Genomic DNA, 18,277 nt, shown 5'->3' with positions numbered 1-18,277 from the left:
CTTTATTTCAAATGCTCCGTGCATTGTGGCAGAGCCTTTAAGTTTGTCTTTTTCACAATGCTTGCCTTGCTCACAATATTTTTCTACTGCCCCGTTTGAATTGTGTCCTTGATTTCTCCACCTATCACTTTTCTACCTTTTGCTTTTGTCCTTGCTCCCTCTTTCTCTGACTCCTTGCACAGGTTCTCATCCCTTTCCATTAGTAGAGGTCAATAACTTGGGGGGGGAAGGGAATTATGGAAGAAAGCGGACAAAAAAAAAATCCCGAGGTTTGAGCTCGCTGCCAGACAAGGGTATAACGTGTTTTGATGTGCCCGTGAGGCACAGTAACCTACAGAGTTGCAGGCCAAGAGTTGGATTGGACTGTACAGCTTTTCTTTTTCTGTTCTTGGCACAGACACAGCAGGGTACTGTTAACTCTTCCACCATAAAGGCAGCACAGTGGTTAACACTGGGACTGCAGCACTGATGACCCAGGTTTGAATCCTGGCCCTGGGTCACTGTCCATGTGGAGTTTGCACATTCTCCCAGTGTCTGTGTGGGTTTCACCTCTACAAACCAAAAGATGTTTAGGTTAGGTGGATTGGCCATGACAAATTGCCCTTACTGTCCAATAAAGTTAGGTGGGATTACTGGGTTATGGGGATGATGTGGAGGCGTGGGCTTTAAGTAAAAAAATTCAGAGGTTAGAGCTCGCTGCCTGAAAGCATGGCACGGACAGAAATCCTGATCACCATTTGGACGTGTTTGGATGTGCCCGTGAGGGCCTACAGAACTGCAGGCCAAGAGCTGGACTGGACGGCTGTTCTTTTTCTGTCTTGGCACAGACACAACGGTGCTCTGTTAACTCTTCCACCATAAGGGCAGCACAGTGGCTCAGTGGTTAACACAGCAGTCTCACGGCACCCAGGTTCGATGCTGGCTCTGGCTCACTGTCCGGATGCAGTTTGCACATTCTGGGTTTCACCCCCACAACACAAAGATGTGTAGGGGTAGGCAGATTGGCCATGCTAAATTGCTCCTTCATTGGAAAAAAATAATTGGGTGCTTTAAATTTGACAAAAAAAGTAGGGATCTCTTTCCAAGGGTTAGTGCAAACTCAGTGGGCCGAGTGGCCAAATTCTACACTGCAAATTCTACGATTTGGGCTGATAATGGCGGGCGGGGAAGAGACTTGGCTGTTGCTCCCTTCCTCGGATAGTGTTGAGGAAGGGAGCTCCCAGGATCTCACCCCACTAGACACCGCCCGGCCATAGTAGACTTAGACCACAGAGCTTGCGGGTTCCGCCGATGGGCCGGGCGCCTGGGGAAAAGTGTGGACCCTTTGTCCAAACTCCGGGCGATAATGGCTACCGGCCGCCTTCTCCAGCCGTTCCGGCCAAACCGACGCCGGCAGCTGACGTCATAGCCGCAATTCCCGCCCACCGGCTCTTCGTCCATTGGCTCGCCCGCCCCTTTAAAGACTTTAAAAGCCGGGCGGCGACGCTCCCTATTGGCCGGTTCGCCTGTCACTCACAGCCTGATCTCCGCCCACCCGCCCCTGCACGTTCCGCCCGCTCGAGGAGGAAGAGGAGGACGGAGCGATGGAAACGTATCCTTCCGCCACACTAACCTAACCACCCCCCCCCCCTTTCTTGTAACCGATAAGGGGCCTTCAATACCCTGTTTTAGCCCCATCAAAACCCAGTAGTCATCGAGTGTGGGCGGGCTGAGGAAAAACGGGGGGCAGAAAAGAGGGAAGGGTTCGGGGATTACTTTGGCACGGTGGAAGGTTGAGGGCGCGTGGTGGTGTCGGGGGAAGGTGGTGATGAGGCCGCCGTGCCCTGAATGGCGACGGAGGCCGGAGAGAAAGACAGAGGCGGAGAGAGAGAGGGCCAGTGAGAGATCCCCGTCATAACACGGCGCCCAAACACCGCGGCGGCGGCCACTGGCACGGCCGGTGACATGGAGGGGAGGCCAACCGACTCCATCCGCGTCTCGCAGCTGGAGCGGGGTGGGTATTACGGATTTTTATATATTTTTTTGGGGGGTGGGCGGAAGATATCCGAGATGTTTTAATTAACGTTAACTCGCTCTCTCAAATCTTTCCCCCCCTCACCTGACAGAGCTGTATTACCTGATCGCTCGCTTCCTGCTGTCTGGACCCTGTCAGAAGTCGGCACGGGTGAGTGGATCCTCCTATCTTCCTTTTGCTGTGGACCTGTGTCCTCCCCAAAACCTCCCCCACACTGACTGTCTCCTCCTTTTATTACAGGTCCTGATCCAGGAGCTGGAGGAATATCAGGTAAATAAAATAAAACCCACGTCTATCTCCTGTTTCTCAATTCTCTCCACGACACCCTTTAACCTCCCTCCCCCGCCCGCCCTCCTGCCCTCCTTCCTTCTCTCTCTGGTTATTTTTAACGTTAATATCGAGCCCGTGCACCCACTGATTTATTTTTAATTCTTTTTCTCCATCTAACCCCCCCCCAGTTGATCCCGAAGCGTCTGGACTGGGAAGGGAAGGAGCATCGGAGGAGCTTCCAGAGCCTGGTGAGAGTTTAGGCCGAAAGGTGGAACTTTGTTTATTTATTTTTTTTGATTTCTCCTCCTCCCAACATCTCCAGTCTGGGTCATATTGAATCTCCCGCAAAAAAAAAGAAAGCTTTCTCATCTCTTTCCACTCTCCCCTCCCCCCTACAAAGGGAACTTTAAAAAAATGACCATTTCGTTGCCGAATTGAGTCGGCACGCTGCTGATCGATTTGAAAATCGTTGGCGTTTATACATTTAAAAAGAAAAAGTAAAATCAAACGTCTTCAATTGAGCACGAAGTCCTTTTTTTGGTGGAGAACTGGTTACTGTTTGGGGAGGGGGAGGGGACGTGGTGGTGGGTGAAGTGGAGGTGACGTAGGCATATTGGGAGCCCCTCCAATCAACAAGCCGCTCTCATGTGTTGCCGGGGCCGGCTGGGGTGTGTCGCCTCCCCCGATTGGCCGGTAGGCTCTGATACAGGAAGCTGATGTCGAGCACGTCTGCCAATTCATTAGCATTGCTTTATACTGACTGCCCATAATAGACAGCTGGAATAGCTTACAACCATGACTAGTCCATTGTTTGCCGTCTTACCCCCTTTTTTTTTCTTTTTTTTATATATCTTCATTCTTGACCTATCCCCATTCAAATTTCATAACATGCAATTATTTTAATTAAATTGACAGCATCCTTTTTCCTTTTGTTCCAATTTTGCATTGAATTGTGTTTTCAGTTTGGTGACTAAAATGAAATTATTCAGTGTTTTTTTTAATGTTCATATAGATATAAACTTTTAAAGGAATGTACATTATTGTATAGGAAGATTCATTATTATTTATTTGATTTATTATAAATGGATTTCCTATACTAAAAAAAATGAAACTGTTTATATAAACCATGCAAATCCTTCAAGTTTACAAATTAACTGCACACGTGTTATATATACGGACATTAAAAGTCTATCTCCAAAAGTCAGAAAAGTATTTAAATATGCATTTTATTCTTGTGGGTGCTTGGAAATGCAGTTACTTAAGCATATTACCAACTTTGCTCATCTAGTCACATATGTGTTCATAAAGATTATTAAATTTTGCAAGGAAGCAGTGGTTATGAATTCCTCTAAGCAGTGCATCAATATCTATGGTTCACTACATTTGCAGTCAGCATTCTTTAATCCCCATTGACCATTATTTTCTGCAGTTCTTAATACTGTGGTCCAACATTGTTCAGGGCATGAGTTATCATTTAGGTCTGATCTAGACAGTAACTCTTAATCAGTTTGGATTTCATGAGCTCCAAATCCAAAGGCTACTGGCCTAGTCCACCTGCCACAACTGGATCCTGCATTTGCAGTTGGCTACAAAGCTGTGCCTTATTTGGAAATGTCTGGTTATGGGTACATGACCAAGTAAAAGGAGTTGAGGATCTTGTATGAGATAAGAAATGTCTTACAAAATAAGAGTTGTTGTTCTTCTGGCTGTAAGATGATTGAGTATTGTGCTTTATCAAACTTAATGTTCACTTGAGTAGTGACTAAAATATGTTTGCCTGCTTCTGGCCTCTATGCATGCACTTGCTGGCATTGCTCTAGCAGTGATTTGGAGAGGTGAATTGTCATGGTGACTCCTTAAGTCAATTTGGGTACAATGATGATTCATTCATTTTGAAAGTTGAACTTGGATAGTAGAAGCACGGTTGATTCATGAAGTTTCAATGGCGTACAATATTGCTTGGGTATTATGACATGTTACAACCTCAGAAGCAATTGAAGATTTGTAATGCAATGGGAATCAAATTCCCTTTTGCCATGACTTAAAAAAATTAGATTATAATTTGTGATTTCCTGATGTAGCTATATTTCTTTTGTAAGGTTATACCAAGTTAATGTGATTGAAATCACAGAAAGATAATGTATTGAGAACATTATAAAAGTATTATGTAATATGAAAGCTGGAATTTGTATTGAATATTATCAGAAACTTTAGCCTATATAAGAATTTAGACTGAGCTTCGATGTTTGTTTGCATTCATAGTTGTAGCTAATGAGTCTATTGAATTGTGGAACCATTTGATGTTTGTGTTGCATGAACATTTGATGAAAGAAGGACTGAATATGTAGTGCAATTGTCGGACTGAATAAGGATACTATCAGCTAATGGGTAAACTGTAACATCAGATTAAGCCAGCACCTTTTGATACCCATACCAGTGTTTGAAGAACAATTTAGTTGGGTAGTAGTAGATTGCATAGGACCGTAGCCTAAAACTAAGGCAGGGCATCAGTACACTCTTACGGTCACGGATACGACAACCTGATCTCTGGAAACTATACTTTTGCACGCAAATACAGCTAAGGTAGAAGGTAGTTATGAAGAAGTTGATGCAGTTGTTCACACGCTGTGGCACATCCTTGCATGTACAATCTGACCAGGGTACTAACTTTGTCTAAAATTTTCCAGGACATAATTCGTAGTTTAGGTATCAAGCAACTAAAGTTAACTGCCTATCACCCACTAACTTGGAGTGATATCATCAGATTCTCAAAACGATGATTGGGGCTTATTGCCATGAATATCCAAAAGATTGGGACAAGGGATTGGATTTTTTTACTATTTTCCCCAGGGATTCACAGAACGAATATACTAGGTTTAGCCCATTTGAATTGTTTTATGGCATGGGGTTTAGGGTCCATTAAAATTGATGAAAGAGAAGTTTCTAAAACAAAAGGACAAACTCCCAATGTTGGGTTATCTGTCCTTGTTTCTGGAAAGGCTCTCCGGAGCTTGTCAGGTAGCCCAAGAGCATTTAAAGGTTTTGGGAGCAAGAGTGAAAATGTGGGCAGACAAACATGCCCAGTCAAGAACATTTCAAGCTGGAGATGAGCTACTGGTATTGTTGCTATTGCAGGGCGAATCTCTTAAAAGCAAAAATCAGATGCCCCCATAAGGTAGTTCAGAAGGTGAGTACACCTAATGGATACTCCAGACCGTATTATGACTGATTTTGCCACATAAATATGTTGAACAAATATCATCAGAGGGACAAGTGTGTCAGGTGGTAGAAGTAGTGGGAGACGACGGAGATGGTAAGAGTGAGATCGGGGAAGCGATACAGTTCACCGAGATCTTCCTGTGGTAAGACTAGCAAATACGGTAATACTAGAACAGTTAGCTGAGTTTGCCTGTTTAAAAGAAGAGCAACAAAAATCTTACAAGGATTTGTAGGGACACATCGGGGTGCACTACACTAACTGATCATGGTGTAGACATCGCTGACTCCAACTCGATAATACAGCATCCATATCAACTGAATCCACAGAACTAGCTCATCTAGAAGTGGAAATCGAATACGATTTCGTTAGAGAATAATTTAATTCAGCTGAGTAAGAGTAGCTGGATTTGCTGGTTGTGTTAGCACCTAAGCTGGATAGGATAACCTAGTTCTACCGGAAAGTCAATGCCGTCATGAAATTGATTCGTATTCGGCTCCATGGTTGGAGAACTCTATCGATAATATAGGCAGTATCTCATTCCTGTCAAATCGACCTATTAAAAGGATATTGGCAAAATTGCCCCAGAGTAAGGGAGATATCTGCCTTTGTGACTCCCGGGGTGTGTATCACTGTAAGGTAATGCTGGTCGAATTCAAAAACGTACGAACTTCGTTCCAGTGACTCATGTACCAAGTAGTGGCTAGAGTGCCTAACTGTGGTCTATTAGTAGTTTACAGTATCACTTGGAAAGAGCATGTAGAACAATTTGAGGAGTTATTCAAACAACTGCAGTTGGCTGATTCATCTATTTGGCCCAAAACGAGTTTGCCAAAGCAAAGGTTACCTGCTTAGGATATGTTGTGGGATATGGTTGAGTGGTACACAACAGCCAAAGTAAGGGCGTTACTAGATAACCTCGTTCCCAAAACCAAACTGGAGATTGAGGTTCCAGAGCATGATTGGTTTCAATTGGAAATTTGTACCCAACTTCAGTACCATAGCGATAACATTGGACCAACATGTTGCGAAAACCAGCAAAGTTGGTATGGTCCGCGGAATGCCAAATTGCAGTTTAAAAGATTGAGGGCCTTATTGGTATGCAAATCAGTGTTGGTTGCCCCAGATTTTTTCAAATCCTTTTGTAATGGCTATGGATGCCAGCGACCTGGGGGTAGGAGCTCTGCTAGTACAGGGCGACAAGGCAGGAATAGAGGCTGGGGGGGGGGATACGTTTCAAAAAACTAAGTCTGTGCCAAAGAAAGTACTCCACCATTAAGAGGGAAGCCTTAGCATTGCTACTAGCCCTTCATCATTTTGAATTATATGTCCGGTATGACGATAAACAATTATTAGTCAATATGGACCATAATCCACTCGCGTTTATAGGAAAATTTTAAAACTCTGAACACAAGATTGTTCGGTTGGAGTTTATTGTTACAACATTTTGATACTAAAATTGCACATATTCCTGGCAAGGACAATATTATTGCAGATGCATTGTTACGTGTTTAAATGTTGAAAAATGACATGGAAAAATTGGAGAAACTTGGGTAGGGGGAAAGGAAGGATGAATGGACGCCTGTTCAAGGGGGGAGGGAGGGGTTGGAGAGCCCTTCCTTTTTTTTTTGTTCCCATTTCTTTTGTTTTATTATTTTTGGTCTGTGGACTCTTAATTGAAATGTGCCTTTTGAGCAGTGGACAAACTGAGCAGCCTGCTAGACACAATGTGTCCCAGAATTTGTTTTTTGGCGAGGAGAATAAACTTGTCAGCAGTGAGGGAACCTTTAAAAACCAAGGAAGTCTGTCCAATTGGCTGGTTGGCAACCTGTGAATTGGCCAGGGACAGTTATTTTGGCTGCCCGTGATTGGTTCCTGCGGGGGAATGCTTTTGAGAGCTGGTCTGAAGTGATTAGACCGTAAATGAAGAAGGAACTCGTGCTCTCCTTCTCTCTGCTGAAGTAAAGGACTGCTTTATTGTTAAAACCTGTGATTGCCTGACAAATGTCTACTATATAGTTGAAATTATCCTGAATCTACAAAGTCGATAGCCTTGCTAAAGAAAACCCTCTGAAGCTTAGAAAGAAGAAGCATCAACGCGAAAACGTGCAGACCTGGAAAACCCTACCCGAAAACCATAATAGTGCAGCGGAGATCTTTTATCCCTTTTAATTTATCGTAATTTTCCCCCCACTCTCCACCATCCTTTCCGTCTTCTGTGGCGTGTGTATAGAGTGGGGTGGGGGAGGGCTTAGATAAGGGGTATTAGGTAGTCAGTTGCACATTTGCCAGTTTAATTAAATTACTTTTCAATAGTAAAAGTTTATTTGTGTTAAATTTACAAACCTGATGACTGCTGTTTATTGGGCTCAGCCAAAGTCCTTGGGTATTTTAAAAGAGCATCTAATTTCACTTGTGTTGCAACTCCGGGTCAAGTGAGGCTGGAATTGGCTGCACACTAGCCCAGGAGGTCATGACACTAAGAAGACCCTGTAAGTAGTTGAAATTGAACTTGAAGGAAGAAAATAAATAAATAATTTAGATTAGGTTTTAAAAAAAAAACATAATAAGAAATCACATGCCAAGGGTGAGTGGGCATGTGACAAAGTATTCATGGAGTACCTGGCACAAATGAAAGGTACAAATCCTTTTTTTTAACTGAATTTGTGGAAATTAACCAAATTTTAAAAACATTGTGAAGCACTAACATGTGAATCCAAAGTAGCTAAAGTCTGCAGTTAATTTGGTATTTTCCTTATTCTGTTGCTATATGCAGTTTTAAAATTTCTAAGCGACTTCTAATCATGTAATGTAAATTCTGGCAGGATAGAAATTTTTGCCGGCTCCTCATTTAAAGGTTGGTAAAGTTGCATATAATTTTTGTTCATTAGTCAGAGACGAGCAATCAGAATCTGAATTTTAAACTGATGTTTTGAGCGAAATTCTCAGCCACTTGCCAGAAATTTCTAGTAGTAGTAGAAATGTACTCTTGAAGTTTTTTTTGTTCAGTACTTTTTTGTGGCACTAAGTATCAAGTTTGAATAATGGGCTTGAAGTTTATGAATCCAACGTTGAACTTGAAATCATCTGAATTTGTTTTTACAAAATTATAGACCTGTACAGAGGAGGGATCTGATTGCGTGGAGCACGTCTGGGAGGACGTCTTGCCATTGGGAGACTTGGAGTTTTCTAGACCTGAGGGTCAGTAGGACGGTCTTCCAGACCGTTGCGTTCTCCCTCTCCACCTGCCTGTTCCCCCTGGGGTTGTAACTGGTAGTCCTGCTCGAGGCGATGCCCTTGTCGAGCAGGTACTGACGTAGATGGGGAAACCGAACAGGGTGAAGACACTATGTAGGGCCCTAATGACTGTTTAGGAGGTCATATCAGGGCATGGAATGGCAAAAGGGAATCGGGAGAACTCGTCGATGATGTTGAGGAAATAAATGTTCTTGTTAGTGGAGGGGAGTGGCCCTTTGAAATCGATCGCAAGGCGTTCAAAGGGCCTAGAAGCCTTGACCAGGTGGGCCCTGTTTGGTCTATAGAAGTGCGGTTTGCACTCTGCACAGATCGGGCAGTCCCTGGTGACCACTTTTACCTACTCGTTGGAGATCAGAGGCAGAATATGCATGATTGCTTTTACTAGTAATCTCAAAGCATCTAAACTTTGTACAATGTGAAGCATGACTCCAGCTTGGGGTGAAACTGCAGTGGTCATCTGCATGATAATGTGGGTTTTCCAGCTACTTGTAGTGGCACGCCCCTCTTAGAAGTATCAATCGTATTGAACAACAATGGCATTTGTATCAAGGTTGTTCCGCGGAGTTGAGTATTGGAATATAGTGCTTATATGTAAATGGCTGCTCCCCTTGATTTCCATGAGTCCCTGTATCATTTGTTTTTAAATTGCTGACTATGTTTATTTACAGCACTAATTCCCATCTGAATTAGGTTAATTTTCTGTTGTGAGCTGGGCTGAGACCAATGCATTTCACTAAAAATATGTTTGGAAAGGAATCAGACTTGGGATGAAAAGTTATTACTGAATCACCAATCTCATCCATTCTCTTCTGTTTGATTCAGCCTAATAGTTGTAAGATACAATTTCCAGGAACAAAGGAGATTTGAATGATTCCATTAAGGTTCTCATTTTGTTTTGTAACATTGCAGAATTATGATATCCCAGAGTTAATTATCCTTCAACAGGACCCTGGTCATACAACACATGAAACTATACTTTGTGGCTTGGTCTCTTAATTTATAGTACAATCTGAATGAATGCTACAATGAAATTAATTTTGCATTGACATTGCAAAGGAAGTTGTACTTCGACTCATTTTTTTGTGGTTAAACTTGTAGCATTTTGTTACAAGCAGTGAATAGAAGAAATTATATTTGAATTGAATTTGCCAAAACATTTCATCAGCAAATGGGATTTATCTGAAGTTGTCGGCCATTTCCAGCAAATGTTATATTCACTACGTGAGAGTCTGTAGGGCTTACAATTTTTACCACTACTACCACTACTAATTCTGCTTTGTCTTTCTGACATCTGCATATTTACTCCACAGAAAGGAGGCACAGATTTAATGCCAATTTAGTTGCTGAAGTCGGTGGCCCATTTGTACTATGGGCAATTAGACTTGGAGATGTTAGAGTGAGAGAGAGAGACACTTGAGCAAGATTGAGATAGAATCTAAAATCCCTGCAGTGCAGAAGGAGGACATTTGGCCCATTGACTCCGCATTATCTTTCTGAAAGAGTACCCTAACCAGTCTCCAGCCCTCTCCCTGCAACCCCGTAGCACCACTTAATCTGCACATCCCTGGAAAGTAAAGGGCAATTTAGCATGCCAATCCACCTGGCCTGAACATCTGTGAACCTGCGCAGACCGTGTGAGAATGTGCAAACGCTACACAGTCACCCAAGACCATAATTGAATCCGGGTCCCTAGTACTGAGGCAGCAGTGTGAACCACTGCCACCTTGTCGCCCTAATCTTACTGATCAATAGGCTTAAGTAATTTACTTAAACTCTAATTTGAAAGATTGTGTTCCATCAAAATAATGCAAGATTCCTCCTTGGTAAGCGGAGTAGAAATAATACATAACCTTTTATTGTCACAGATATGCTCACATTAACACTGCAATGAAGCTACGGTGAAAAGCCAGATGGATAATTCAGAATTCTCAGCTGGTACAGGAATTGAACCCGCGCTGCTGGCCTTGTTCTCCATCTAGCCCACTGAGCTAAAAACATATCTGGGAATTAGTGCAGGCTTTCAATGTGTCTGTGTTTAATTATTCTTATGAAGTTGTGTGCAAAGCTAAATAACATTGTGCCACCTTTTTTGGGCCAATTTCTTCAGCAGTAGTAGTAAGAAATTTAAGCTTATTGAACTTAAAAGATTGAATTCTTTGCAGCTATCTAAGATGTACTAAGTTATTTTGAATTTAGTTTTCTATACCTCTTAATGATTTGCAGCAATGTGCAAATTATTAGATTGGAAGGGACTTGCTGAAAATGAGTGTGTTAACATGCTTTTTCATTTTTGTTTAGGTTGTAGCTAATAAACATGTGTGTTCAGACCACTTGCTGCAAATTTGTCAGCGAATTGGTCCTCTGTTGGATAAAGAGATACCACCCAGTGTCCCTGGAGTGCAGACGTTACTGGGAGTGGGGCGACAGTCATTATTGCGGACTACTAAAGGTATATGAAATTAAATGAAAATCGCTTATTGTCACGAATAGGCTTCAAATGAAGTTATTGTGAAACGCCCCTAGTCGCCACATTCCGGCGCCTGTTCGGGGAGGCTGTTGCGGGAATCGAACCATGCTGCTGGCCTGCTTTCAAAGCCAGCGATTTTCAAATGGAAGATGCATTTTCTTCAAGGATGCTTTTAGTTTTGAAAATTCTGTCGTGTGACAAAATAAATTAATTGCATGTTAAATATGTTATTTTGTGGAAACAAATGTAGTATTTATTGTTTAAAAAAAAATGCATTTATTGAAAGGATGCCTCTAATGAGAACTTATAATCGGTGAGCACATCTCCTTTAATCCAACACACATACATTTCATGATCTTGATTATAAAAATGTAAAAATTATTTTGCTGCATTAGGCAGCTGCATTCTGTCAAATTTAAAAAAAAAAAAAAATTTTGATTACCCAATTATTTTTTCCAATTAAGGGGCAATTTAGCATGGCCAATCCACCTACTCTGCACATTTTTTTGGGTTGTGGGTGCGAAACCCACGCAGACACGGGGAGAATGTTCAAACTCCACATGGACAGTGACCCAGAGCCGGGATCGAACCTGGGACCTCAGCGCCGTGAGGCGGTTGTGCTAACCACTAGGCCACCGTGCTGCCCCTGTCAAATTTTTAAAGTAATTTTTTCCTTTATCTGCAAAATAACTACTACCTTTAATGTAAAACAATCCAGTAACTTCAAGTGGTATATGTGGACTTGGCTTTAATCTTCCAGTGTTAAATGCTGCCTGCTTGCTTAAAATTCTGGTAGTTGTTAATGATGAACTAAAATCTACATGCAATTAAATTTGCACGCAATCTTTTTGGTATTACAAAGCCGACCGATTTATATGTACCTTGGCTGAAGCTCCAAGTATTGTTAAGAATTATAGTTCAATCACTTTTCAAACATTTAGTACACAGATTTTACTTAAATTCACATTCTTCAGTAGTAACTTTTTCTTACAGATTGCAAACATGGAGCCTGGAAAGGTTCAACCTTTGCTGCCCTTCATCGAGGCAGGCCACCAGAACCACCTGTAAACTATGGAAAATCTCCAAATATTGGTAAGTCAGAATTAAAGCTATAGAAGTACCTCACCAACTTCTGATAGCCTTGTTGTTTTTGCATGGAAAAATTATGATGGTTATTTGGGAAATGATAGTGGAAAGATAAGTAAAACTATTGATGGAATGAGGGCTTCAGTAGTGTACATGTTGCTGGTACAATATATTAATTATCATTCCGTTGCTAAAATGTATGTATGTAAATTAAAGTATCTCTTTACAATCCCAAGTTGTAATTTCGGTGGCTTTCTGGGCGAGTTGGGAATTGTTCTTGGACAGGTCTTCTGGTCAGACTAAAATTTTTAGAACTGCTGCTGAAGTAGAATCATAAATGAAACTACATATAAAAGGTATGAAAAAAATGAAAATGAAAATCTGGATATTTAAAGGTTAAAATAAAATGACTTGGCCCATTTTCTGTTGTCTTTCGATTTGGTCCACCAAAGTAAATTAAATATTTACTTAGATACTGGGAAGGGAAATAAAACAATTTAACTTGGCATTTCACTCTTTGATTAAATTGCTGACGAACAGGTAATTCAGATAAAAGTTGGTTGAAGATTTATTTTCGTGTTCTGGTTTAAGGGGTTGCATAAATCATTCTTCAGCCTGATTCAATAATCAAAGGCATAAAGTAACTTTAATTTAATTTCATGATATAGAATTGGCTATTGCAAGTTCATAATACAATGAAGGAGTGCACTTAATTTCAATACCAGAGCACATTTAGAAATCACGTTTTTAAAATGCAGCGAATATGTTTTGCCCTCTCTTACAAAAGCATATATTGCTGTGGTTCTTTTCAATTTGGGAAGATTGATATCATGTGAAACCCAATATATAGATATTCAACATTTCTCATTATTTGCTATTTCAGTGAACATCACCAATTCTAAACAGCTGACTGGATGTGGACGACGCAACTATGTTTTCCCTGTTGTTGTGTATCAGCATGTGAAAATGTACAAGAGGATACTTGGGCACCTTTCCTCTGTGTATTGTGTAGCTTTTGACCGCACAGGAAGGAGAATTTTCACGGTGAGAAAACTGCTGAGCATTCTGCAGAAGCAATAAATGAAGAGCATGGTATCTATGTTATTGTAGGGAGTCCAATGCTAATCCTGTTGCTCAGTGACATGGTGCACTGCTGCAACAGATTGTCTAATTTCAAAAACATTTAAATTGCAGAAGTATTATGTGTTACATTTGGGGTATAAATGCAATCCATTTAACATAAGACTGATCTTTTGTGCTGCTGCTTATGAAAGAAAATATCTAAAGTCTGTATGATGTGGTGTGTGTTTGGGAGGGAGGATAGCCTACTGTTCCCTGAACCCCAGTTGTGATTTCTTTCTGGACCAGTCAGAGGTTGGGCAGATGCTCTGGTTAGACCTGCATTTTTTCAAATCTTTAATATACTTCATGAAGCCACCGCACATTTTCCATTGAACTTGGACTGCACATTAGAACTTATTTTCTTTAAAATGAAAAAAAATCAAACCAAAGTTTGTACATGCATTATTTAATTAGGATTTAAAGAAAATATGTTTATTAAGGCATTTATAAATAAAACATCAAATAAAACTACAACCAGGATGAAAAAGATAACAAACGGAGAACACAGCATAATTCAAATAACCAACAACTCCCACCCTCTCTGCCTCCACTTTTTTTCTTGTGACCCTAAACCCCCCTCCCCCCACTGACTTTAACTGTCTTGGAAGAAGTCAATGAACAGTTTTCATCTCCGGGCGAACCTTCCATCGACCCCAGTAAGGCAAATTTAATTTTCTCCAGTCTAAGGAAATCTACAAGGTCACTCATCCACCCCCCCCCCCCCCCCCCCCCCCCCTGTTTTGGAGGCTCCGCGTCCCTCCACCCCAGCAGGATCTGTCTCCAGGCTACCAGAGAAGCAGAGACCAGAACATCAGTGTCTCACCCCTTGGACTCCCGGGTCTTCCGACACTCCAAACACTGCCAATTATGGACTCTGAACCACCTTCACTCTCAGTTCCTCTGACACCACATCAGCGAACCCCGGCCAAAATCCCTGCAACCTCGGGCACTCCTCAAAAAAAACCTGCTCATTCCATTCACCTATGCGGACTAGTCCTATGGACTACCTTAAATTGAATGAGACTCGGCCTGGCACACAGAAGAGGACCCATTCATCCTCCTCAAAGCTTCCTCCCAGCCTCCACCCCTCCCCCCCCACCTTTCACTTAACTACTCCTATCGGGGCGCCTTCCCTGTCCATCAATTCCGTATATATCTCTGACACCCTACCCGAACCGTGCTCTTGGCAGCACCTTGTCTTGCAACCTCTGGGACGGCAGATCAGGAAAGAACGGCTCCTGCTTTCTCACGTAGTTCCGCACCTGTAATATCAGACCTATTTCCGCTGGGCAACTTGTACTCCTCCACCAGTCCTTCCAAACTTGGGGAAACTGTCCTCCGGAAATCTCCAAACCTCAATCCCTGCCCTCTGTCAACCCTGAAAATCCCCATCCAGTTCCCTCGGAGTGAACCTGTGATTCCCACAGATTGGGGCCCAAACTGAGGCCCCTTTATGTGCTGTTGCCACTGTCCCCACACCCTCGGGGCTGCCACTAGTACCAGGCTTGTGGAGTACCTGGCCGGCAAGAACAGTAGTGGCGCTGTCAACAGTGCTCCCAAACTAGTACCCTTACAAGAGGCTGCCTCCATCTGCTCCCAAATTGACCCCTCCCCCACCTCCTTACCATGGCTATATTTGCCGCCCAATAATAATTCAATAATTTTGGCAAGGCCAACCAGCCCCCCTCGCCCCCGCTGTCCAAACCCAAACCAGCTCAATACCTCCCACAAATACTCTACCCGATCAAAGGCCTTCTGTGGGTCGATCACAAACTCCACATTTTGTCTCTCCGGGGGCATCATGAGATATAGCAGGTGCCTGATACGAGTGGACATATGCCTCCCTTTTACGAATTCCGCCTGGTCTCTCCTTTTCCCTGCCCCCCCCCCCCCCAAATCTCTTCCAGCACACAATCCTCTAATCCATGAGGCCAGCAACTTGGCATCCACATTAAACAGCGATATTGGACGGTGGGACCCACACTGCTCCGGGTCCTTGTCCTTGTCTTTCTTTAGGATCAACAATGTTGAGGCTAATGTAGGAAGGAGCTCGGCCTTCTCCCTCACCTCATTAAATGTCCTCACCAGTATGGGCCCCAGGTCCCCCAAAATCATTTTATAACACTCTACCTGGAAACTGTCCTGACCCGGGGCCTTCCCTGCCTGCATTGCCCCCATACCCTCCTGCAGTTGCACCAATCCAATGGGCTCCCTCAGCTCCTCAACCAGACTCTCCACCCTGAGGAATTCCTACCTGTCCAAAAAATCCCGCATTCCCTCCCCCCTTAACCGGGGGCTCCGATTCAAAAAGCCTCCTTTGGAACTCAAACACCCTTTTCACCCCCACCAGATCCAATACCACTCTACCTTTGCCATCCTTCACCCTGCCAATTTCCTGATTCCTGAGATGGTGGACCAACATCCTACTAGCCTTCTCCTGGTATTGATACACTGGCCCTCCGCAACTGCCTCACGTCCAACCGGTGCGGTCCAGGTCCGGGAACTTCCCCAATACTCTCCTCATAAACTTCACATCGTCCCAATTTGGGGCATAAACATTAACTAGGACCACTGGCAACCCCTCCAAATTCCTACTTACCTCCATCACAAGCTTCTGCCCCCCCGAATCCACAATGATATTCCTCACCTCCTATGCCACCCGCCTATTGACCAGCACCTCCACTCTACGTGTCTTCATATCCAACACCGAATGGAAAAGTTGCCCTACCCAACCTTTCCTTAGCCTTAACTGGTCCCCTGTCTTCAGATGTGTCTCTTGCAAAAAGGCCATATCTGCATTCAACCTTCTCAGATGCGTGAAAACATGCGACCGGTTGACTGGCCCATTCAGCCCCCTCGCATTCCATGTGCCAGCCTGGTTGGAGGGCTTCTCTTTCTTGCCCCCCCCCCCCCCCCCCCCCCTCCCGCTGATCAACTATACCCCTTCTTAGGCCCACCCCTCTGGATGTCTAATGTCACCACTCTCTCCCATATAATGCCGCAGCGACAGCACCTTCGTCAGCAGCCCCCCCCTCCCCGAAGCAAAACAACAAACCCATCCCCCACTGCTACACTACCCACCTGATCTCCCCTCCCCCCCCTCCCTCCCTCCCACTGCGCTCGCATTAACAGCCTGGAAGCCGCCCCTACCCAAGGTGACCCCCCCCTCCCCCCTGTTTTTCGCCCCTCTCAACAGTGCAACTATAAACAACGAAGGATAAACAAACATTAACAACAGTCAAAAAGGTACACTTAACCCCACTTCGAGACGTCTTGGAGAAGAGTTCTCCAACCACCCTCCAAATCGAAACAATTACCAAAAAAAGAACAGGACAAAAGAAACCACATTCCTCTCCACACCCATCCTTCATAGTTCAATGTCCTCCATCGCCTGCCAGTCCATTGTCTCTCAAAAATGACATCACCTCTGATGTTCCAAAATAATGCTATTTATTGCTAAAGGTCACTCGGGTGAGCCGGGTACAACATCCCAAACTTCACCCCCTTTTGGGCAGCCTTCAGCCGATTAAACCCGGCCCTCTTCTTCGCCAAGTCCGGGCCCAGGTCCTGATACACTCGCAGCTCACTCCCCTCCCAGGTTCATCTCTTCGTCTCACTCGCCCATCTCAAGATCTTCTATTTATTTAGGAACCGGTGAAGACACGCCACCATTACCCTCGGCCGCGTGTTCGACTGCAGCCTCCTCGTTAGACCCTGTGCTCTCGATCAACCTCCAGGGGCCGGCCAAAGGCCCCCTCTCCCATCAGCTTCTCCAACGTTCCAGCGTCCGCTCCCTCGATGCCTTCAGGCATCCCTACAATTTGTCTGCCTCCGGGAGCAGTTCTCAAGGTCCTCCACCTTCTGCAGCAGCCTCTGGTTATCTCTCATGACTCCCACTTCGGTCGCCAGCGAAGCCAACTGCTCCACCTGCTCCCCCACCGCCTCCTCCACTTTCCGGATGGCCTGACCCTCTCTCCTCTGTTGGCTGAACTTCTCATTTAAGAAGTCCACCAGTTGGTCCATCGATCATTGGGTCATTAGCACCGGCCCTACATCCTCCACCATCTTAAGCTGTGGCTACAAAGATTCTCCTGTTCCAGCTGCTCCATTCTTCTTGACCCACTTCTAGTCCTTGGATCCATCCACCAGTCCTACCAGTGGAATGTGACTCTCCTCTGACTCCTCCTACACCTTTTTAGCCACTGATCCACTCGCCAAATGGGGAAAATGACCGGAAAGAAAACAGCCTCGTGCAGGAGCTGCCAAATGTGTGACCGTTCATACCATGGCTGCCACCGGAAGTCGCATTGCACATGCATGATCACTTTTGAAACTGCTTGATTTAATCTATAGTTAAAATAACAATGTGGTATTTTCTATCACACAAAGTGGTTGAAAGGAATTACATAGATATAGTGGGATGATGTAATGTGGGAGGAGGCTTGTGTGGAACATGGGCACTGGCACATTGGCCTTCTGGACTGAGTGGCCACTATTGTAAATGTCTATATAATATTATGCAATAAACCTACCAATGAACAAAGCAAAAACAGCAAATACCTACTAGTTTTATTTGTGTCTCAAAGGAAAGTGTTGGGAATTTACAAGCTGTTGGCAATCTATACACAAATTTTAGAAACAGCAATTAACTTCCAGTTGACTTCAGGCTGTATTATTTTTTGTCTATTGTACATGAACATGATGTTATCTATGTTTTAAGAAGTTTGAAGTTCTGTATATTTGAGCTGCAGTGACCATAGATTACAAGTCCATTTTTTTTTTTAAGTTTGTTCAAATAATTGGATATTCATGTAATGTGGTTTAAACTTAAACAATGTGCAAC

General features: G+C 43.6%; 1 protein-coding gene and 1 long non-coding RNA gene across 6 annotated transcripts in view; one reads left to right on the top strand and one right to left on the bottom strand.

The window, feature by feature from the left end:
- The window catches only part of LOC119952142, a 45,412-nt gene extending 43,214 nt beyond the window's left edge, over window positions 1-2,198 (bottom strand). Inside the window, exon 1 of one of the 2 annotated variants that reach the window (XR_005457774.1) lies at window positions 2,117-2,198. This is a non-coding gene — a long non-coding RNA (uncharacterized LOC119952142). The remainder of the gene's footprint in view (window positions 1-2,116) is intronic. The other variant, XR_005457775.1, reaches the window with a different exon arrangement.
- Window positions 1,667-18,277, top strand: part of brwd3 (bromodomain and WD repeat domain containing 3) — a 142,513-nt gene continuing 125,902 nt past the window's right edge. For 2 of the 4 annotated variants that reach the window (XM_038775730.1, XM_038775728.1), the window contains exons 1-7: window positions 1,669-1,993; window positions 2,106-2,164; window positions 2,255-2,284; window positions 2,473-2,532; window positions 11,058-11,208; window positions 12,220-12,318; window positions 13,196-13,356. In XM_038775730.1, coding sequence (XP_038631658.1) covers window positions 1,945-1,993; window positions 2,106-2,164; window positions 2,255-2,284; window positions 2,473-2,532; window positions 11,058-11,208; window positions 12,220-12,318; window positions 13,196-13,356 — 609 coding nt within the window. In that variant the 5' untranslated portion in view covers window positions 1,669-1,944. Of the gene's footprint in view, window positions 1,994-2,105; window positions 2,165-2,254; window positions 2,285-2,472; window positions 2,533-11,057; window positions 11,209-12,219; window positions 12,319-13,195; window positions 13,357-18,277 lie in introns of all 4 variants that reach the window. The other 2 variants (XM_038775729.1, XM_038775731.1) reach the window with 2 other exon arrangements.

Source organism: Scyliorhinus canicula, chromosome 17 (genome assembly GCF_902713615.1).
Source record: "Scyliorhinus canicula chromosome 17, sScyCan1.1, whole genome shotgun sequence".
In the NCBI taxonomy this organism is placed as follows: domain Eukaryota; kingdom Metazoa; phylum Chordata; class Chondrichthyes; order Carcharhiniformes; family Scyliorhinidae; genus Scyliorhinus; species Scyliorhinus canicula.
The sequence above is the reverse complement of the archived record's forward strand: the minus strand, read 5'-3'. Positions and strand labels throughout refer to the sequence as shown.